The sequence below is a fragment of the Glycine max genome, chromosome 11, assembly GCF_000004515.6.
Source record: "Glycine max cultivar Williams 82 chromosome 11, Glycine_max_v4.0, whole genome shotgun sequence".
Classification (NCBI taxonomy): Eukaryota; Viridiplantae; Streptophyta; class Magnoliopsida; order Fabales; family Fabaceae; genus Glycine; species Glycine max.
Genome location: NC_038247.2, coordinates 33,444,575 through 33,467,451, shown reverse-complemented (window position 1 = coordinate 33,467,451; position 22,877 = coordinate 33,444,575). Strand labels below are relative to the sequence as shown.

Sequence of the window (22,877 nt, the reverse complement as noted above, 5' to 3'; positions counted from 1 at the left end):
GTGACCTGACATACCTATTGTGTGGTGTGTCTTGTTATGTATTCCTAAGCGTCTCAGTGTGATTTTTCACTGGACTACATTACATATAGGTTTGAGTCTTAGTATAATTGTTGTATAACGCCTACTAATTGTTTATTATGAAATTGATGAGTGTTATTATGTCTTGACCCGAGTGTGTGATTCATGTGTAATGTGAATGGTAATTGAAAAATGAATTTTAAATGATAAAGTGGTGAAGTGACGTTGATTGTATTAAGTTGAGCTATGTTATAAATACTGCTATAATTTATTTTGATCATGTCTTTGTTTATTTGTGTTTTTTTAGAAATGTGATAACTTACTCTTGTGCTATTTGTATTTGAATCCTGTGATGATTTCGAACCTTGTATTCGTGAAAACAGATGATTAGGTAGAAGATGCTAGAACACAATGTTCTGATAGGATGTAACATTGGGGATACATTTTTATTTTAATTGCATGATGTTATTTTATTTTACCTTTGATTTTACAAAATTTCTTTTGTAAACTTTGACGGCCTTGTTCTAAGCCGGATATATTTTTAATAAGTTTAATTTGATAATAGTGAAGTGAATATGGACAACGCGAATTCATTTATATGTATTTTTATATGTTTTATTTATTTATACATATGTCGGGATAGAAGGTGTCACGACGATCACTTGTGTACAAAATAAAAAGGCAATAGAGTGGTAAACAAGCCATTGAAACAAACTATTTTTTACAAGCATGATCCATAAAAAACCTGATGCATCAACTTTTTTACATAATCCTATAGATGCCACCTTTCCTATATATTGAAAAGTTACAGTCAAGGCAATTTAGCAGTTCAACCACGGAATCTTCACTGGATCCGTTGAAGTGTTCCAAAACATCGCTCAATGTAGCCTGAAACAAATAAACAACACATTTTCTTATAATTATAATCACAAAGCAAGGCATATATATATATACATCAGAAAGCTTAAGTCTCCACTAACCCCTTCATCAAAGTTCTTCAACTACTCTACAACAGAACTCTCTGTAGCCTTCAATTTAGTTGAATTTACTTCCTTTGTTTCACTGACTTTGTGTCGTTTGTTTGTGAATCCCCCCTCACTGGTCAATGAAAGCTTCTGTACCTCGGAACCATTGACGGGTAGAGTAGGTACCTCGTTAATTTCTAAGTTGCATTTTTCAGTTGAACTTATGGCAGAAATGCCGTCTTCACAATGCCTTTCCACGTGGCATGTTTCTAAAGTAGGACCTGACAAATTTGAAGCATTGTGTGCAGGTTCACCATCTTTCTCAGTCTGGATACTTCCAGATTGAATTGCTTCTAAGGATATTCCACAGTTTCGCATTGTCAAATAAGTCTTGATGTGCTGATAAGTTATCTGCACCATAAAAATTTATTCAATCTCAAGCTCATGGAAGTGATGAGCAGCTCACCAGCTAGAAGTTACATATGATACTTAAGATCCACTTTTTTAGGTTAATGACTTGAGCTCCATTTGTTTTGTGGAAAATTACCTTCCAATATTGTCAGGGTTTTGGGACACTCCCATTTCAGTGGTTGAGTATTATTTACAAACTACAACGTAGCAAGAGCTTCACGTGACAGAAAAAATAGCATCTCAATGGTAAAAATTTGAAACCTGGCTACACAACTCTAGCCATTAATTACAAATTCTTTCTACACTTCCTTACCTGTTTCTGCCCTTGTCCATTGACTGTTATCTACTCTGATTGATCAATGGATAACCATATAATTAAGAGACAATGATCTCAAAAACCAAAGAACCAGATATGTACAAGTTAGCATCATTTTGAAGAAATAAATACATATAATAAATCTAAAATCTGAAAATGATAATTTGTTGACAAGGAAGATAGACTGTAGATTGAAATATATTGGGCCATATATTTCCATCATTACCAAGATGTACTTATATCAAGAAGGTAGGAAATTCTAACTCACCTCTTTTGGCAATTCATTTTTTATAGGTTTCAGCTTATCTGTAGATCCAACTTTTGAAATAGCACCCTGAATTTCTGATATGATCTCTTGTGTTAGTCCTATCATCTCGCTGAACCTAGCCCAATCAAAAGGTAATCCTTCTTGAGCAGCTTCCAGCAGATATTCAGCAACAATTTGTTCTTTTATAGGAGCCGATCTACCTGGAAAGTTCTGAGATTACAGATAAAGGAGTCAGTAGAGAAAGAAGTTATACAGAGAAACATGTGAAGCATAGATCTTTATTAGTAACAACAGACTCGGATGACATACAGCAATCTCATGAATAGAACAACCATCTTCATGCCACATTTTCCAAGCTTCAAACTTTGCCGGTGTCAACTTGTTGGATTTGTTGGTTACTAGAGATACTTTCCTTACTTCATTAGTTTGCAAACTTGCTGTTGCGACCCTTGCTTCCCCATCCAATGATAGGTTTAATCCTTGTGACAGTTTCTGAATAACTTGAAGAAAATGATCTCCATATTTCGTTACTAGGTGCTGTACAAAGTTGTTTGAAGTTAGTATCTCAAATGACAGAAAGGTAGGAGGAAAAACGGCTTCAGTTATCTAAAGACATGTTTACAGGCCAAACATATTTGACAAAGGAGCATGGTATGAGATGTGATTAGTGATCATTGGAATGTAAACTATTGCCAAGAGACTGTCTTTTCAGAGGTTTAACTCATGTTCACACTGCATGCTACTATAATTTCTTCCCCATTTATGTAATCTAGAGAGGCATTTCATAATATTGCAATTAACCTTCATAATTGGGCGATTTCTTCATGCATGTAATTGCTGCTAAGAATTCTAGTATTTAGCACATACAGGATTTTGGTGCAGGGATAAGAACTTTTATTAGAGAAAAACAATTATGGAAACCGAGAGTAGGGGCAGTTATGACTTTGTTACTTTAATCAATTGGTGTTCTATCAAACAATTTATACAAACACTGCGAACCTAGCAATGGTCTTAGACATTCACAGAACTCTTACAAAAGTTAATTGTGATTAAGCAACAGCAAATACCATTTATCAGACATCTGAAATGGATTGTCTGAAATGGATTAGAAAACAAATTATAATGTGGTTCAGAAAATAAGTCATAAACCCTTAATCAGATAGTATGCTAAATAAGTACTTTTCGTAAAATAGAATAGATCTGGCTTTTATTAGAAAAAATAAAAGATATTAAAATGCATCAGGGAAGGAAAGTCTGCCAAATTATAGATTTACTTATTGAAAATTAGAAAGCAAATGAGTTAAGGAATACATCAGGATCAAAAATTGAGTAAATCAAGAACATTCAGAAAAAAAAAGGAAAACGTGAATCATGAAAGAAATTAAATAAAAAATAAAATTGAAATTAGGAAATTAATAAATAATTTATGTTTACTAAATACATTTTGATGAGTTTCCCAATTTATTAAATTAAACTCTACTTCCATTCAACTGGTTCCTGCTTATTCTTCTTGAAAAGTAGGGCAAGTACAGTTTGCAGACATCTTCAAAACATTAAAAGTGTACCTGATTCACACCATCAATGTTTGCTAGTCTTGCTTTTGTAGAAGGTCTTGGCAAAGCAATTTTCTTGATCGTTTGATCACCACATATAGCATATCTACAAAGAAAGTATAATAGCTTTGTAAAGAAACTAAGGATAAAAGAAACTAAAAGAATTGATAGACTTCAAACTGTTAAAAGATAAAATCATACGGAGCTGTTCCAACACTTCTTGCAAGCTTTAATCTTTCTTCCAAAAGCATTTGGTAGAGCTGCCCCTCAGCCTGAGTAGAGAAGTACAACACCAATTTAAAATTAACAGATATGAAATGTAATTAGAAAACAAATACATATGACGAATGTCTCTTATAAACAAAACAAATTGAAAACAATAAGATTGCAGTTTATTTTATTTTAACTGTTTTTGGATAAACGACTTATTTATCTTACATCAACATATATCAACCACCTATTCAAGAAGATTCATTGATGATTAGAAGCAAAGAGAGAAAAGAACTTGAATAAAGATAAGACCACTTAATTACCAACCTCTGAAAACCCTTCTGACTCTGAAGTAGATAAAGTTTTGAATTCTTCTTTTGTGTTTCCATTATCTTCTACACCAAGCATTTCAGCAGTCAATGTCAAAACCAAAGGAGGTTTATAATCTGGTCTAGAAGAGGCCAAAAACTGCTCTCCTTTTGAGCTGACACTGATTCATAAAATAACAAAGTTTACCTCTAATTATAACTTCAGTTGTGAAACACTAAAATATTAAGAAACTCAAGTTTATGAAAGCTTATAATAGAAGTAGGAGGCCAATGAGAGAAGTCCAGCTCTTTAATAGACTGGGTGATGAGATGGAAGAGGGAAACAGAAAATTAGTACTAATTAGGGTGAGAATAAACAGGGAGTTGGAAGGGGATAGGGAGATTTTTGGGAAGTTGTTAGAATCATGTAGGAGGGGCAGGATCCCTGTGATAATTCTCTTTAATTATTTCCTTCTTGAGGACTCATTGTTCCAAGAAGATTTTCATGCAATAAATGTTATTTTCATTCTATCTTCTGGTAAGTGGTAACAGATTTGTAACATACATAGACTTCAAATAACTGCAGCAATCTACCAAATAACTTGAAGAATCTACCTTATAGTTCTGTATATGCCACTAAGAATCTCCTTCAAGTAACCTGTAGAACAATAGGAGTCAATTATAAATTGCATCAAGATATTTTCTTCTAATTGAAATATTGTATAAAATAAAAGACTAACATTTTTTATGTAAATTGTGAAGTATGTCATATGTAAAATATACAGCAGCAAGAAATAAACTTAAGTTACCAAATAAAAAATAAACAAGAAATGCACAAACAATTGATTATGCTTGAAAACAAAAGAAAATGCCAATTATTTTTCAACTGTTTGTTTTTTCCTTAGTATAGATTTAGTCGATAGTGATGTAATCCTACCCCTCAAGGGCATTGGATAGAAGACTCCAAGAAGATTGAGCCAGAGATGCAGGAGAAGGCCCTTGGGTTCTCATGAGCCTTAGGGTAGATTTTGGGCTCATGGGCTAAGTATGAGCCCACTTATCTTTGTACATGTTAGATTAGGATTTCATTATTTTTGGGCCTTGTATTTAGGGCTCCATAATGTAGGTAGGACACCCTAGAAAATGTAGGATTTTTCAGCCCTTGTATTTTAGGACACCTAGACTAGTTTTTGTATTAGGGGTAGTTTTGTAATTTCATATGCATTAAGTGAATATTTGATGTGTGTTGGGAAATAAATTTAATTGAATTGGGAGAAACCCAATTCAATTAAATTTTAGAGGGGGAAGTGAGTTTTTGCTTGCTACACCCCATTGTCACATTATATAGTCACACTTTGTGCATGCCCTTTATGCTTTACATGTCTCATGACATCTAAGCACATTTAGTGGAGAATCTTAGACTTGATCTTGGATTAGTGGACTAAACCATAGTTAAAATTCACTAATCATAATTAGTGAAATTTTGGCTCCAAAATTTGACTCCACAAATTCAATTGCAAATTCAAGTGAAATTTGAATAAAAATTCAAATTTTTCTCCAATTTTGTGTGACACTTAGACTATAAATAGAGGTCATGTGTGTGCATTTTTTCAACTTTGATCATTTAAAAATTACACTTCAAAGTTCAGACCTCATTTAAGGCACAAAATTTTGTGCTCCTTCTCTCCTTCTCCCTCCCCTCATCTTCTCCTCTTTAAGCTCTTATCCATGGCTTCCTATGGTGATGGGCTTGTGCTTGACTCATCTTCTCCTTGAAGTGATGTTTTCAATCATCTTTCTTCCTTCTCCATTCCGTTGCCATTGAACTTCAAGAAGCAAAGGACTCCATTGATGAAGAAGATTCAAGACCTACAAGCTCCACATGGAGCTACATTAGACACTGCCACTAAGTCAAAAGCTCTGGTTGAAGCAAGAAGGGAACCCACACCCTCTGTGAGTTGAATGAAAATGAAAGTAGGAAAGATGAAAACAAGGGATCTCTTGCCATTCTTCTATATAAAAAATTCACTCAGGTAATCAGACAGAAAAAGAGGTAGACTTTCATCCATGGCCTCTCACCATTGTAACCTTGTGCTTGCAATCCAATCATGCTCAAGACTCTGAAAATTACTACAAGGAGCAGCGAACAAGCCAGCAAGGTATCGAAGGTAATAGATTAACGGAAAGTGGCAAATGTGATTTGATTTTCTCAACCAATGAAATCATTTATACAACACACAATGTACAAAGTTAAAATTTCCTTCCAATAATTCAAATTGCCCATATTTGGATTTAGTAAAATTCAACCGTGCTCTACTCAGAAAATGGTGATGCCTCTTCCACCGTCAGGGAGAATTGTGGGCGAAAGTATTGGATTCCAAATATGGAAGTTGGAGAAGTCTGGATGAATCAAGAAGAAATAGTAGAGATTCAATTTGGTGGCGGGATTTAAGTAACGTCTGCAATGCATTTGAGGAGGGGAGTTGGTTCAGAAGTGGGATAAAATGGAAAATTGGATGTGGGTCAAAGGTGAAGTTTTGGGAAGATGGATGGCTAGATGGAGGGATCTTGCTGTTGGAGAAATATCCACGTATGTATAGCATATCTCAACAACAACATCACTTTGTCCAGCAGTTGGGGGTTGCATCACTAGGAGGATGGGATTGGCAACTGCAGTGGAGGAGGTTACTTAGGGAAGCGGAGATAGACATAGCTGCAAAATTCATGAAGGACATCGAGGGTGTGGTAGTGCAGGCTAATCAGCAAGATAGTTGGGGCTGGGGGGTGGATCCCAGTGGGATATACTCAGTGGGTAGTGCTTACAAAGCGCTCAATAGGCACTTATCAAAGGAAAATGATAACGAAGTGTTTAAGGAATTATGGAAGCTCAAAGTTCCAAGTAAAGTGTCACCCTTTGCTTGGAGGTTAATTCGGGATAGGCTACCAACAAAGGCCAATTTGAGGAGGAGGAATGTAGATCTGAATGATATATCTTTGCCCTTTCTGTAGACCTATTGAAGAGGATGCATCCCATTTGTTATTCAGCTGTGATAAATTATTGCCTTTATGGGAAGCATTGTCTTGGTTAAACATAGCTGGTGCTTCCTTGGAATTGCCTAAAGACCACTTTCTTTAGCATTCTCACAGATACCTCAAGGGTATTAGAATTCAGCGATGGCGAACATGGTGGATTACTTGGTGTATATGGTATCATAGGAACATGATTGTTTTCTCATATGAAAGGGTCAACGGTCAAAAGATGATGGATGACACCATAATTTTCTGGTGGATATGGCTCAAAAATATGGAAAAAGGATTTGATATCCCTTTTCAATCATGGGCTAGCAATATAAGGGTTGGGTTTTGTAATCTGGGGGGGGTTGTTCTATAAGTTACTTTTTGTGGAGGGATGTCTACATGACTAAAGACCTATGGATGCTTAATTCTTGCAATACAACCTGTATTAGGACTCCATAGCTCTTCACATAGTATCGAAACAATGTATATATATCATTACCACTTGTACTAATCTTATTAATATAATACAAATTAATTTTGTTGATAAAACAAAAACTTAGACATATAGGAGTATACTTACTTGATAGAGTTCTTTCTTTTCTTAAGTCTTTGTGTATAGGCTTAACTATAGGTTTCTGCACTCTTGTAGTTAGTTAGCTATCTGACTAGAGTCAATTGACAATTACAACTATAACTGCTTGTATAAGCTGAGGTGTAATTGATTCTCATTTGGGTTGAATCTTATCACCTTTCACCTAAAATTCTGTTGTGAATTCTCTCTCTGAGATTCGTTTATGGTATCATAGAGCTTCGTTTTTCATTGTTGATTCTTCTCTCATGGCTTATGCTTCCATTCCTCCTCCTCCCCCTCCTCCGCCAGGGAATGGTGCTACTTCACTTGGTTCTTCGGCAGTTATCATTGCCAAGGAATTTTTGCATTCCATTTCGCAGAAATTAAACAATTCCAACTATCTTCTATGGTGTTAACAAGTTGAACCGGTGCTCAAAGACCATCGTCTCTTTCATCTTCTCACTAAACTGCAAATTCCATCACAATACCTCATACTTCTTCAGCGTTCTTACTTTAGTAGCAACAAGATCAACTCCTTTTGTCGTGGCTTCAATCAACCATCTTTGGCGAGGTTCTTCTGCAACTCGTTAGATGCAAAACAGCTTGGCATCTTTGGGACAAACTTCCACTTGATGGTTTGTGCGAAAAAGCGACAACTCCGCAATGATTTGCACAATATCTTTCTCAACAATAGTTCTATCTCTGATTATTTGTTTCGGATTCAAACTATCATTGATTTGCTCTCATGGATTGGAGAACATGTTTTGGAATCTAATCATGCTGACATCATTCTTGATGGATTGCCAAATGAGTTTGAGTCACTTATTACCTTTGTGAGTGGAAAGTTTGAATCACTATCTATTGATGAGGTTGCGACTCTACTTTTTGCTCATGAATCGCAAGAAAAATCTTGCCTCGTCTATGGCTTCAATTAATCTTATTGAAGGAGCTAAACCTAATTTTAGCCCCAATTCTACACATGAGCTTTCTGGTTCTTCTGCCTCTTCTAATCTGCAAGCGTATGTCGTTCATGGTCACTCTGGCGAGCTCCAACAGCTACCATGGAGGCAATTGATATGTCAACTCTAGTGCACCAGCTGTGGTGGCGGTGGCTGAAACTTCTCTCGTGGTGGTCGCAATGGTGGACACAGCAAAGGTTGCTATGCTGATGTTCAATGTCAGATTTGCCATAAGTATGGTCATGACTCATGAAGCTACCTACCGTTACCAAAGGCACAATGATGACTATCTCCCTTCTTAGCCAATGGAATATCCTGATCAGAATCAGTCTCAGACCTCCACCAATTCCGGTCAGTATCAAAATCAGAATCAGCGTCCTCCACATGCCAATCTAGCTAGTGCTCCTTTAGTTCCTTCTCTAGATTAATATCCTGATTTGGGGGCTTCCCATCATGTCCAACACAAGTTACAGATATTATGTAACCTTTGTTGATGCCCACACTCGTTTTACTTGGCTTTTATTTGTTGAAAATTAAATCTGAAACTCTTACTCTGTTCAAACATTTTCTTACTTTAGTTAAAACTCAGTTTAATCTACCTATTAAAGCTGTACAGTCTGAATGGGGGGGGGGGGGGGGGGGAGAGTACAGGCCATTTACCAAATTTCTTGCAGAACTTGGTGTGCAACATAGATTGATCTGTCCACACACCCATCATTAGAATGGAGTGGTGGAAAGGAAACACAGACACATATTGGACACTGCCCTAACTATGATGTCTCAAGCTTCCATGTCTCTTGAATACTGGGATCATGCTGTTACTTCTGCTGTATATCTCATCAATTGCCTTCCATCATCATCTATCCATCAAGAGGTACCTTATCAAAGATTGTTTAAGAAACTTCCAGATTACAAGTTCTTAAAGGTCTTTGGCTGTGCTTGCTATCCTCTGTTAAGGCCCTACAACCAGCATAAACTCGAACCACAGTCTCAAGAATGTCTCTTTCTAGGGTATTCACTTTCTCACAAGGGCTACAAGTGCATGGCTGCAGATGGACGAATTTACATCTCCAAGGATGTGATCTTTGATGAGTTGAGCTTTCCTTTTCCTAGGTTGTTTGGTGATGCAGCCTCAGGTTCAGCAGCTACTGCTTCTACTTCTTCTCAGCATACATTGACTGTTCTGTCTGTTCCCCCAACAGCAACTACTTCTGCTACTACAGCCAGTGATACTTCTGCATCACAAGCAGCTGCTCTTGTTCAGCAGTCACCAGTGACTTCCACCTCAGTGAGTGTTGATCCTGTCTCTGATTTCCCAGACTCTCAGCAACATCAAGAGCCATTACCCACTGATGTTGCCTCCTCTCAAGCAGCAGCTCTTGTTAGACCTGAAAATATCCATCCTATGTGTTCTAGGGCCAAGGCTGGTGTTGTTAAGCCTAGGTTGCAGCCCACACTTCTCTTAGCTCATGCTGAACCCAGGGCCACAAAGTCTGCTCTCTCTAGTCCAACATGGTTAGCAGCTAAGAAAGCTGAATATGAGGCCTTGATGAATAATGGAACTTGGTCTCTCACTGATCTTCCTTCTAACCGTTCACCTGTGGGTTGCAAATGGGTCTTTTGAGTAAAAGAAAATCCTGATGGTATTATCAGCAAGTAAAAAGCTAGACTTGTGGCCAAAGACTTTCACCAACAATTAGGTTATGATTACAATGAGAATTTTTCTCCTGTAATTAAACCTGTCACTGTCAGAATCCTCCTTTCTCTTGCTGTCACTCACAAGTGGAGTCTTCAACAGCTTGATGTTAAAAATGTCTTTCTCAATGGCATCCTTGAAGAAGACTATTGTGATACATTCCATAATTAGCACATATTTTATTCTGTAATTAGTACAGATTTGATTTTTTTTTATTTGTACAGATTTTGTTCCACTTTATTTCTTTCCTTAATTAGGTCGCTGGCAGCTTATAAATAAGTCTTGTATTCACTCTTTGAAAGACAACAATACAATAATATTCAAATTATTATCTTTCAAGTTGGTATCAGAGCCTCCGAGCCAAGGGGCTCTACTTCTGCATTCTTCCAGGCAGCCTTCATTGCTGCAGTTGATACTGTTTCAGTGCCCAGTCACTACGTATACCATTGGTCGCTGTTCGATGCCGTCCTCCACTGTCAACCACCTTTCGTCGTCGTCATTGGAACATCTACGAGCCTTTATGAACCCTTTCAATAAGACATCTAGCTCTTGTTCCCTAACCATGGCTGGTAAGAGTTCTAGCTTCCTATCCTTTAATGCTTCTGGTACTGAAAATATCTGGATTATAGACTCTGGTGCTACTGATCATATGACACCTCACTTTTCTTATTTTTCATCCTACACCTTTTTAACTGGTAACCAACACATCACTGTTGCTAATGGTTCTCATACCCCCATTACTGGTTGTGGTAACATTCAACTTCAATCTTCCCTTCATTTGAACAATGTGCTCCATATTCCCACACTATCTAATAACCTTTTGTCTATTCATAAAATCACCCAGGACTTAAACTGTGCTGTGACATTTTTCCACTCCCAGTGTGTTTTCTAGGATCTTGCCACAGGGAGGACGATTGGAATTGCTAAAGAGCAGGGCGGGTTATACTACTTGTAACATGAGGACAATAAAGAGTGTACCAGACAGAAGGCTCTCACTTCCAATCATCGGACAAGTTCAGAACCTTGGTCATCCTCCCAAATATGGCTTCAGCATAGGCGTTTGGGTCATCCTCCGTTTAGTGTCCTTAAGTCTTTATTTTCTTTTTTGTTTACAAAAAGGTCAATCAAGTCTTTTCACTATGATGTTTGTGAGTTTACTAAACACCATCGAACAACTTTTCTTCCCAGTACTAATAAAAGTTCTAAACCTTTTGATCTTGTTCATTCGGATGTGTAGGGACCTGCACCTATCAGTAATATTTCTGGTGCAAAGTGGTTTGTTTCTTTTATCGATGACTGGACTCGGGTTACTTGGATATTTATCATGAAAGACAAATCTAAAGTTTTCCAATTGTTTGTAAACTTTTACCGTATAATTCAAACACAATTAGGGAGCCTGATTAAAAGATTGCGTTTTGATAATGGGAGAGAGTATGTGAATCAAAACCTTTCCAATTTCCTCAAAGATAATGGTGTTGTTCATGAGTTAACTTGGGGGGAAACTGTTCTAATCGCTACTTACTTGATAAATAGGTTACCTTCTTATGTTTTAAATGGTGTTAGTCCTACTCAACTCATGACCACATTATATCGGTCTGTTCCCATTATGACCAGTCTTCAGAGTCGTGTCTTTGGATGTTCTGTCTTTGTTCATGTTCATGGTCCCCATCAGGGAAAATTAGATCCTCGGGCTATCAAATGTGTTTTCATAGGTTATGCCTCAAACAAAAAGGGATACAAGTGTTACCACTATCAAAGTCGTCGTGTCTATGTTTCCAAAGATGTTACTTTTCATGAAACAGAGTCTTTCTTCACTAGTCCTCCGCTTCAGGGGGAGAATAGTCTAGAAACTGAGATCTCCGAGTTGTCATGTTTTCCCATGTTACAGGATTTCACTCCTACAAAGGATGACAATGACCCTGAACCAACATCATCACCAGTTCAACATAAAGAGGACAGACGCTTTGAGAACGAGTACCAGCGAAGAAAAAAATGCGACTTGGTCCAGCAGCAACTTCAATCATCCGAACCGGAGGTAAGAACCCATACTCTTGAGGACACCTTAGATGCCTCTTGTGAATCTAACCTAGATGATTTGCCAATTGCCTTAGGAAAAGGAAAAAGATCTTGTGCCAAATATCCTATATCCCAGTTTGTGTTTACTAAAGATCTTTCTCTACAACACCAGAGTTTTATTTCAGCTATTGATTCTATCAAAATCCTTACATCAGTACAAGAAGCCTTAAAGGATGAGAACTGGGTTCGAGCCATGAATGGAGAAATGGGTGCATTGGAAAGGAATGAGACTTGGGAGATTGTAGAGAGACCGAAAGACAAAAAGGTAGTGGGTTGTAGGTGGATATATACAGTTAAATATCAGGCTGAGGTGAGGTTGGTTGCAAAGGGATACACCCAAACCTATGAGATCGATTATTAGGAGACATTTGCTCCAGTGGAAAAAATGAATACAATTAGGATCATCATCTCCTTAGCAGCGCACTATGGTTGGGAGATGCATTAATTTGATGTTAAAAATGCCTTCTTACATGGAAGCTTGGAAGAAGAAGTGTACATGGAGATTCCACCTTGATATGGTGCCACTAATGGAGGAAATAAAGTTTGCAGACTAAAGAAGGCCCTATATAGTCTAAAGCAGTCTCCTCGGACTTGGTTTGGTAGGTTCACTCAAGCTATGGTATCTTTGGGGCACAAGCAAAGCCAAAGTGACCATACTCTTTATAAAACACTCCCAAGATGGTAAACTTACTTTGCTCTTGGTCTATGTCAATGATATAATTATCACAGGCAATGATGAGCTTGAAAAACAAACCTTAAGGGAGAGGTTAGCTGCCCAATTTGAGATGAAGGATCTCGGGAAGCTAAAGTACTTCCTCGGGATAGAGGTTGCATACTCTAGGTAGGGTATCTTCATTTCTCAGAGAAAATATATACTTGATCTCCTCAAAGAATTGGCTAGTTGGGCTATAAAACCACTGGAGCGTCCATAGAGCAAAATCACAGGATTGGAAATGATGAAGAATGCCCAAAGGTAGAGAAGACACAATACCAGAGACTTGTGGGAAAACTTATCTACTTATCCCACACCATGCTTGATATAGCCTATGTAGTTAGTGTGGTTAGTCAATTCATGCATGACCCAAGAGAGAGACATTTGCAGGCAGTAAATAGGATCATTCAGTACTTGAAGTCTTCTCCAGGAAAGGGGTTGTTGTTTAAAAAGGAGAAAAATTTATCCATGAAATTATATACTGATGCTAACTATGCAGAATCAATTGTTGATAGGAGATCTACAACAGGATATTGTATGTTCTTGGGTGGAAATTTAGTAACGTGGAAGAGTAAGAAGCAAAATGTGGTCGCAAGATCAAGTGCAGAAGCAAAATTCAGAGCTATGGCTCAAGGTGTTTATGAGTTGTTATGGATGAAGATCATACTTGATGACCTCAAAATAAAACATGAAGCTCCTATGGGACTGGTTTGTGATAATAAGTCCGCCATTAGCATTGCACACAATCCAGTTCAACATGATTGAACAAAGCACATAGAGATTGATCGACGTTTCATTAAGGAGAAATTGGACAGTGGTCTTATAGCCACCGAATACATCCCTTCAAAGCTTCAGTTGGCAGATATGTTCACCAAGGGACTTCCCATGGAACGGCTTCAAGACCTTACTTGCAAGCTGGGAATGATAGATATACATTCACCAACTTGAGGGGGAGTGTTGTGATACATTCCATAATTAACACAAATTTTATTCTGTAATTAGTACAAATTTGCTTTTTTTTTTATTTGTACAAGTTTTATTCCATTTTATTTCTTTCCTTAATTAGGTCGTTGGAAGCTTATAAATAAGTCTTGTATTCACTCTTTGAAAGACAAAATTACAATAATATTCAGATTATTATCTTTCAAGTAAGACATTTACATGAGTCAACCCCCTAGTTTTGAAAATTCCAACAAGTAGCTGGTGTGCAAATTGAATAAGGCAATTTATGGTCTCAAACAAGCTCCTAGAGCTTGGTTTGACAAGTTAAAGGCTACTCTTCTTAGGTTTCAGTTCAGGTCAAGCAAGTGTGACCCCTCCTTGATTGTTTACACTGATTCCAAAAATACTGTCATCTATATGCTTGTGTATGTGGATGATATTATTGTTACTGGGAACAATTCAGCCTTCATCAAGTCCTTAGTTACTAAGCTCAATTCTGAGTTCTCTCTTAAAGACCTAGGGAGTCTTGATTACTTTCTAGGAATTGAAGTCAGACCTCAGCCCAATGGTGCTATCATTTTAACTCAGTCAAAGTATATTAGGGATTTGCTGGGGAAAACCAACATGGATGAGGCAAATCCTATCTCTTCCCCAATGGTTGGAGGCTGCAAGTTGACTAGATCAGGGTATGAGCCTTTCCCTGATCCCACACTCTACAGGTTTATTGTGGGAGCCTTGGAATATGCAACTATCACTCATCTTCAAATCAGTTTTTCAATAAATATAGCCTGTTAGTGTATGTCAGACCCTTCAGAGCAACATTGGGAACCAGTGAAAAGGATTCTTGAATATCAGGCAGGCACCATCAACTTTGGGTTGAAGTTTCTTCCTCCGTCCACTGGACCTCCATTTGAATTACACGCCTACTGTGATGCTAACTGGGTGTCTGATCCAGATGACAGGAGGTCCACCTCTGGTGCAGCCATCTTATTTGGGTCCAACTTGGTGTCTTGGTGGTCAAAGAAACAGTCTATAGTTGCCCGATCCAGCACAGAGGTCGAATATCACAGTTTAGCTCCGGCCACAGCAGAGGTCACATGGATTAAATCCCTTCTATCTGAACTGCATATTCTGCTCTCCAGTTATTTTCTGTGATAACTTAAGTACAGTTGCTCTTGCTCACAATCTGGTTATGCACTCTTGCACGAAGCATATGGAACTGGATCTTTTCTTTGACAGAGAAAAGGTTATGGCCAAGCAACTTCAAGTGGTCCATGTTCTAGCCATTGAGTTAGGCCTAAACCCACATTCTAAGACTTTTCTTAAGTCTGTGTATAGGCTTAACTATATTTTTCTGCACTCTTGTAGTTAGTTAGCTATCTGACTAGAGTCAATTGACAGTTACAACTGTAACTGCCTATATAACTGAGGTGTAACTAATTCTCATTTGGGTTGAATCTTATCACCTTTCACCTAAAATTCTGTTGTGAATTTTCTCTCTCTCTCTCTGAGATTCGTTTAAGACATAGCAACAGTAAATGCAATTGCTCTGCATAATTCAAACTTCCCTGAAGCATTGGCAGAACTGTTTGACCACAAGTCATGACTATGATAAGCATAAGCTACACATCACCAAGGTGTACACCCGCAAACAGAGAGCAAGAGAAGCGCAATAACCATGGACCACCAGTAGCAGGGCACACAACACCCAAGGGGTGCAAACCACCCAACAGATACGACCCACCCAAAGGGTGTAAACCACCCAATAGTTACGATTTCACCCAAAGGGTGCAAGGTCAGAACATGCGAATCAAGGGGGCATGACCCTTGGAAACAGTCACAACCATTCAGAATAATTGTGTCCATTAGATGTAGTATAAATAGAAGTAAACCAGAATGGGAAAGACACTCTGGAATTAGGAAGAATCTGAATTGTGGAGAGACAGACTCTCGAAAACCTGTGTAATACAATATCTCTAATTATCTATAAAAATTTCTGTTTCATCTTTTCAAATCTGTTCCATTATGATCTGTTCTTATCAGACTATAACTGGGTAAATTATTTCCACTAAAAGTACCTTGAGAAATCAATTGATATCCAAGTGCTTTCCACCAATTTGCTGGATAATTTTTCCCCAGTCCATGAAGTGGAAGCTTGTCAAACTGAACATCAAGAATTTTCTTGGACTACAAGTTACAAGCAAATACAACAATCAGCAATTGGAAGAACATAATAAAATTTAAAGGCAACAATAAAGGTTAAGGATGAACGAAAACCAAATGACACTTATAATTTTAGAGCATACAAATTAGAAGGTATTCTTAAAGCAGTGCAGTAACTACGGGAAGCAAAAAGAAGGTGCCAGATTGCTAGATTAAAAATCTGTTTGGGTACACAAGGATTTGAATATGCTCATCTACCATGTCACAACTAAATCAGCATGCACTAAGGATTCAATGCTTGTCACTATGAATAAGAGGAAATGCAGAGTTTATAATTTATTACATGCCACCTTGTGATTACGAGCAAAGAGTGCTTTTTGTGCAGTCAAATAACTGTAATCTTCATTATATTTGAACACTTTTAGTTTTAGGACCATATTCTAAATTAAGTAACGTCTATTGTTAGTTTAAAGTATCTAAATTTAGCATATCTCAAACTAAACTTTCATCAGAGGATGGAAGATGCATTGGTGCTTTCTCTTTCTTTTCTTTGTGCAACTGCAAAGTTTATGGTTGTCAATCATTCTGTCAGGATCATCACTTGAATACTCTTTCAATTCTGCATTGTGCAGTGCAGACCTAGTTAAGTTCCCATCCTTAGACCTATCATGACAAAAAAAACTCAAATTTTATCTCATCAATCAGTTCTCCATTAAGGCTTCAAAATGACTTCTGTGCTTTATTAAAATTTTACACCCAACTTTGATCTCTTTGTAGAAGTTCAATTATTTTTCTAAAACACCTATTGTTGCAGAACTAGATGAAAATGGATAGACAATTAGACATGAGCATACTTGAAAAGGACTAAAGAAAATAAACCACAATTATCAAGTAAGGCTGAAAAAGGTAAACAACCAACAGTAAAAAAACCAACTTATTGTAAACAACAAGTGACGGCAACCACTGAAAAATATATTTGTTGGTAGAGACACAAGGATAATCATAACAATAGATAAAATGGGGAGTACAAGATTAAATAAATAAAGAAACTAATGCTACCAAACAAGAACTCAAAAAGTGAATGAATTCCCTATAAATGAAACTAAAACATTTCCTAGTTATAATTTGAACAGCTTACTCGAGACCCACGCAGGACATCAATGGGCATATTAAGGCCCCATCCACCCCTGCATGAATGAATGCAAGCCATTAAAAGAAATGCTTCTCTGGACATGTCACGCTCCTTCCTTGAGATTTTGCAATTATCACAGTTCCCTACAAAGCACATACAAAAGAAACAGAAATTGGAGTAAACTAAATACATAAAGGTTAGCTTCAGGCAAGATTATTATTGGTTTTGTCAACTTGTCCAGTTAGCTGATATAGTAAGTCCCTTAAAGAGCCTACATTTGACTTTATTTGTAACAAGCTTGGGTGCATATGACATACATGATCCACCTTGAGGGTGAGTATTAGGATTAAACACATACTACCTCCCTAATTCTATAAAGTCAACGAAATAACAATGACAGGTTATTAAGGTTAAGCTCTAACTTTACAACTGGACAATTGTATTGAAGCATCTAAGTGAAAGGCAAACCACATCTATCAGCTGGGAATTTTTCCCCAAAGTATTCAAGCAAGAACTTTCTTCTGCAGGTTGTCAGCACACAATAGCGTTCAGCAGCCAGCAATGACTCCATAATAGCTTTTCTTTGTTTTTCCTGGTACATTGGAGACTCACATGTTACTAAGAGAACAGGGATAAATTGTCTCGGGAAAATATGCAAGTATGCAACTTAAATGCCCATTTAACCACAAAAAAATCATTAGCCAAACTTTTTATGATAAATACTAATACACATACTGATTTCACTTCTCCACAATAAAAGTCACCCTTGGCAAAGTCACTTCTTGTGTAGTAAAGCCAACAAACAGAAGCTATACCATCTCTACCACATCGTCCACTTTCCTGGTAGTAGGACTCTAGACTCTTAGGGCAACCATAGTGAATCACTTGTCTTATGTTAGGTTTATCTATGCCCATGCCAAAGGCAATGGTGGCCACCATGACTTGCAGTTCATCTCTAACAAATAATCTGAATAAATAAACAGATAGTTCAGTTAGGTTTAGAAAGCATTGAAGCATCTTCAACATTACAGACAGAGGGACAGGAGGAAGGGGAGGAGCATGCTCCTCCACCTTCACAATGATCATAGGTGAATTTTATTCATTTCATGTTCTAAAATAAGCAAAAATATTCACCTATGAGACTCCTCTCGAGCTTTTCCATTCATCTGGCCATGGTACATCCCTGCCTCAATGCCTGCTTCTGCAAATGACTTGAATATCTATTTAAAACAATATCAAGAAAAAATAAAACAAAAGAAAAGGAGGCAGTTGATGCAGACAGACAGAATTTAGACAACGAAAAATGCAAACAAGAACAGATAGATCATCAGCTTTTGACAAAACATGATGACAAGAAACCCATAAGTAATCAACTGAAGAGAAATTGAACAAGATGTAATGAAAGGTCAGGAACAAATTATACTCAGTGGATGTTAAATGCAACAACTATTTCTTTTTTTTTTTTTTTTTGCCATATGATATCTAAGAAGGCACACTTAGTGCTAGCAGTTTTACAATTTTTTCCTATTACATAATAGGTTGAAAGTTCTCATTTGTCTTGAATCATGAATAAATATCTCATTTAGAGCCATACATCACCGCTTTAAATTATTGTGCCTAAAAACTAAAAAGTCTTGATGAGTCCTCAAGCAATTTGTTCCTTCAGCATAGCTTACAAAATGTGCTGTGGATCTCATCTCACGAAAGTCTTCAATTATCCTTCAACATGAGAACAAGATAGAAAACTATTTTGGGATTCATTTGTAACATTTCTAGCACATTACCTGCTCTACATCCTTGATTGTTGTGCAATAAATTATAGTGGAACCACCATTAGTGACTTCTTTTGAAATTTCTCGCACAAGCTCGTCAATAAAAGATTGTCCACGGTTCAATAGTTTGACACCATAGAAAAGATTTGTGCGATCAACTGAACCAATCGTAACAAAAGGATAATTCAGCTTTAGGGAACCGATGATGTCATATTGAACCCTGGCAATAAAGCACAGAAATTAACAAGATTGTATGCATATCTCATTTAACTAAATTAAGTTGGAGTATACTATTAATTAAAAGAACCATGAAGTACAGCGGTGTAACAAAAAGAAGCATTACAAAAATACATTAATTAAATTTACAAGGCAGAAATGTCAATAAATTCTAATCCATTCTTACAATACACAAGTAGCAAAATCCTTTCCTCTTAATGAGAAGATGTTGTAAAATAGAAAGAGAGAAAGCAACTACCTGAAGTACACAGTATAGGAAGTACGACGGGAATTGTTGTACCAGTAAAGATTTAAATCAAATAAAAAGTATCTTACAACAAGACCAAGAGCAGCCCTCCCCTATCTTCAAAACTTTGTTCATCAGAAATAAGTTAGGATTCTGTAGAGGTGGTTCAATAAGTCCAGAACCTTGTAATTTGTTTTTGCCACAAACAGAATCATTTTAAAACTTAAGTAACCTAATAGGCTTTTAATAGAACAGGATCAGAATTCAGAATGTTGAACAATATGAAATGTTTATTAACAGAAGTCCTCTACCTCTGGAAATCTATCATTGCATAACAGAATACCAGATCAGAGCAGAAGATGCAAATCAGTGCTGTATAACAGAAGAACTACTCTCCAACCCCAATACATTCAAGTCCTGGCTCGCCTTCCCTCCCATATTGCCCCTAATCAACTACTTGAATGGATTTCAATACTTTGAGGGACTAGTTTTTGGCTCCCTCAAGGGGTGCCCTGGGTTCACCAAAAAAAAATTATCCTTCTTTGTTCCGAATTCCATGATCACGCCTGTCTTGATTGTCTGCTAGACAATTATTCACAGTTGGTAAAAGACTTGGGTTTTAATCTCCTACTCTTCCCCCATTCCTTCTAATATAAATCTGTTAAATTTGGTGTGCACCAACAGCTTCAATATTTGTCCATCGCTCATAATCTCATTCATAAATGGGGTGTACAATAGAAGACATTATTCTAAACAGAACCATAAAAAAAATGTGGGAGACAAGAGTAGCTTTGTTAGCTGATGAAGAAATAATCAGAAACTTCCAAGCAAGAACATGCATGAAACAATGGGGGTCATGTTTATCAGTTTATGTTTATTTGATGACATAATAAAATACAAATATTGAGTTTATGGTCAGTATTCATAGGTCGAACTATCTTCATTTTGTAATTATATCATTCTCCAAGCTGTTATTTGTGGAAAGAGAAATGGAGAGATAGACAGGTGAATAGAATGCCAAAATGGACTGAAATTTTAATCCAATGCTAGCAAAGCATGTGATAAAGTTCATGTAAAAGTACAAAAAACATAATTATGACACTGACTTGCAACTAAAAACAAATTTGTCAATGAACAGTTGGAGAGCAAAATATATACAAGATAAAGGAGGCATGTGTATCAGAAAAATCATAATAAATTACAGCAATGATATGCTTCACTAACAGCCAAAGCAAAAGATGAGTACTTTTCAGTAGCAGTTGCAGTTAGACCAACAAAAGGAACATCTAGCAAAACCTCACGTAACTTGTCTAAATGCTTGTATTCCACCCTAAAATCATGTCCCCATTCTGATATGCAATGGGCTTCATCAACAGCAAAAAGACTAATTCCAGCCTTTAGTAAATTGGACCAGAAACTACAAAAATATGATGAAAGTTAACAGCAGATCATAACTAGACAAGACATAGTATGGGCTAAGACTGGCAATCTAATCCAAGATATTAAAAAGATAATTAACTAATAGAGTGCACTAGTTATATAACTTCTAGAATAGTTCCACGACCCTTCAATTTATTAATAAGCTATAAAATATTACTAATGCACTCAAAATAAGGTCATGATCTACCAGCCGAAGGTATGTCTAATCCATTACCTGCTAGGAACTGTGCATGCCTTCTCAGGAGTCATGAACAGAATGTCAAATTGACCATGTTCAGCTTTAGAGTGCACAGTGAAATCCTTCTGAGCACTCCCAAGATATTCAGCTTTGATGCCCCGTTGTTTCAAAGCCATCACCTATTTTCCCATTTCTTCCATATTAGATAATCATTATACAGAAGAAAGGGCATTGAGAGCATAGAAATGTAAAACAAGAAGACACACTTGGAAGCATTGATCAATTCACCTGGTCTCGCATCAAAGATATCAGAGGGCTCACAACTATCCCAGTCTTTTTAACAACCAAAGGAGGTACCTGATAGCTGTTTTTTTTAATAAAAAAATCACTTTGAACTCTCCAATTTAAGGAATTAACTTCAGAAAGAGGCAAAAAAAAAAAAAAAAAACAGATAGATTGAGTAAGAGAAAGGGGAAGATAATGTCTTTTTACCACAAGGACTTTCCACTACCAGTAGCCATGACTACCAAACAATCCCTTTTCTCGATAATTTTCTCAATAACTTCTCTCTGATAAGGCCGAAAATCCGAAAACCTAAAGTATTTCTGAAATAATAGTAACAAATATATCAGCATCAAACAATCATAAACACTCAAAACCGCTAACACATCATTCACAATACCATTAGTAAAGACTCATTAGATAAGAAATGAGACTAAAAAAATTTTGTGATTTCTAATAACTTGAAGACAGTAATGAAGGGTGTGTTGTTAGAATTTCTCTGTCTATATATATATATATATATATATATTCTGAGAAAGCAGCAACAAAAACAAAACTTCTTTTCAATCGACACAACAGAATTGAAAACTGCAACGAGGGATTGAAGTTTTGTTACAACAAATAAAAGGAAACGAGGGCATTGCTCAACCAATCATCTTCATCATTTGTATAAACGAAAAAAAAAGTAACGAAGTTGAGAGAAAAAGGAGGTTGATTAGGGTTTACCTTGAGAACGGAGCGCATGGTCTCCATAGACATGGCGGCGAGAGGAGGAAGAAGAAGAGAAGCGTAAGCTCCCAAAGTTCGAAGTTCGAAGTTCGAAGCCACTAACGTACTGATATTAATAGTGAAGTACACTCCCGCCAATTCAATCAGGAAAACACACGCGATATGTTAGATAAACCCAGCAATTTATTGAAAGGTCAATTTTGCCCTTCATTTAAAAACTTAAAAAGCTTTTTCCCTCTTTCGGAAGCATTCTGTCTTCTTCATTTTCTCTCTTCCGCGAAAGCTTCCTTCCTCTTCTCTCTTCTGCGAAAGCTTCCTTGGTGGTCTTCTTCTCCACGAGGCTTCTCCGCCAGCCCTTGAACCCATTTGCATTCGAGGTAGGTGGCCTTCTTCTTAGCTTTGATTTTGTTATGCACTGTATTTGTAGCATTTAGGGTAGGTTAGTTGAACCTTAGGGTAGCGGACGCCGGAAAAAATGGCAAAAGCTTGGTGACGATGGCGCCTTCCGGAAGAAGGGTTCTTCCGAAAGTAATAAAACGTATTCCGGAAGAACAGATTTTCCGGAAAGCTCCCGAAACACCTCTTCCGGATGACCTTTCCAGTGGTTCTGGAAGCACTTCCCGGAAGACCCTTTCTTCCGGAATGTTTCCGGAAGAACTACTTCTTCCGGAAGTTTTTTTTTTTTAATATTGTTT

General features: G+C 37.1%; 1 protein-coding gene across 2 annotated transcripts; it reads right to left on the bottom strand.

The window, feature by feature from the left end:
* Positions 1–711: 711 nt before the first annotated feature.
* On the bottom strand, positions 712–22,470 carry LOC100804673 (probable ATP-dependent DNA helicase RecQ). Of its 2 annotated transcripts, XM_014764174.3 has the most exons (19): positions 22,180–22,468; positions 21,664–21,776; positions 21,460–21,535; positions 21,208–21,350; positions 20,800–20,970; positions 19,103–19,310; positions 18,453–18,538; positions 18,054–18,285; positions 17,787–17,910; positions 17,325–17,461; positions 16,102–16,210; positions 4,665–4,707; positions 4,069–4,231; positions 3,733–3,803; positions 3,544–3,637; positions 2,288–2,515; positions 1,979–2,188; positions 999–1,394; positions 712–906 (listed from the first exon to the last, which is right to left on the bottom strand). In XM_014764174.3, exons 1-18 carry the CDS (start codon positions 22,210–22,212, stop codon positions 1,020–1,022), a joined length of 2,616 nt encoding a protein of 871 aa, XP_014619660.1. In that variant the 5' UTR covers positions 22,213–22,468; the 3' UTR covers positions 712–906; positions 999–1,019. The 2 variants fall into 2 exon arrangements, 1 of the variants encoding a protein (XP_014619660.1); XR_001383588.3 differs by lacking the exon at positions 712–906 and having other exon boundaries at positions 1,268–1,394; positions 1,531–2,188; positions 22,180–22,470.
* Positions 22,471–22,877: the final 407 nt, after the last annotated feature.

Coding starts and splice junctions, on each gene's coding strand:
- LOC100804673 (XM_014764174.3), bottom strand. CDS start 22,212: ATGTCTATGGAGACCATGCGCTCCGTTCTCAAG. Junction 19,311..20,799: donor ACTGCAACTGCTACTGAAAA/GTACTCATCTTT, acceptor CTTTATTGCCAG/GGTTCAATATGACATCATCG. Junction 3,638..3,732: donor AGAAGTGTTGGAACAGCTCC/GTATGATTTTAT, acceptor CTTTCTTTGTAG/ATATGCTATATGTGGTGATC.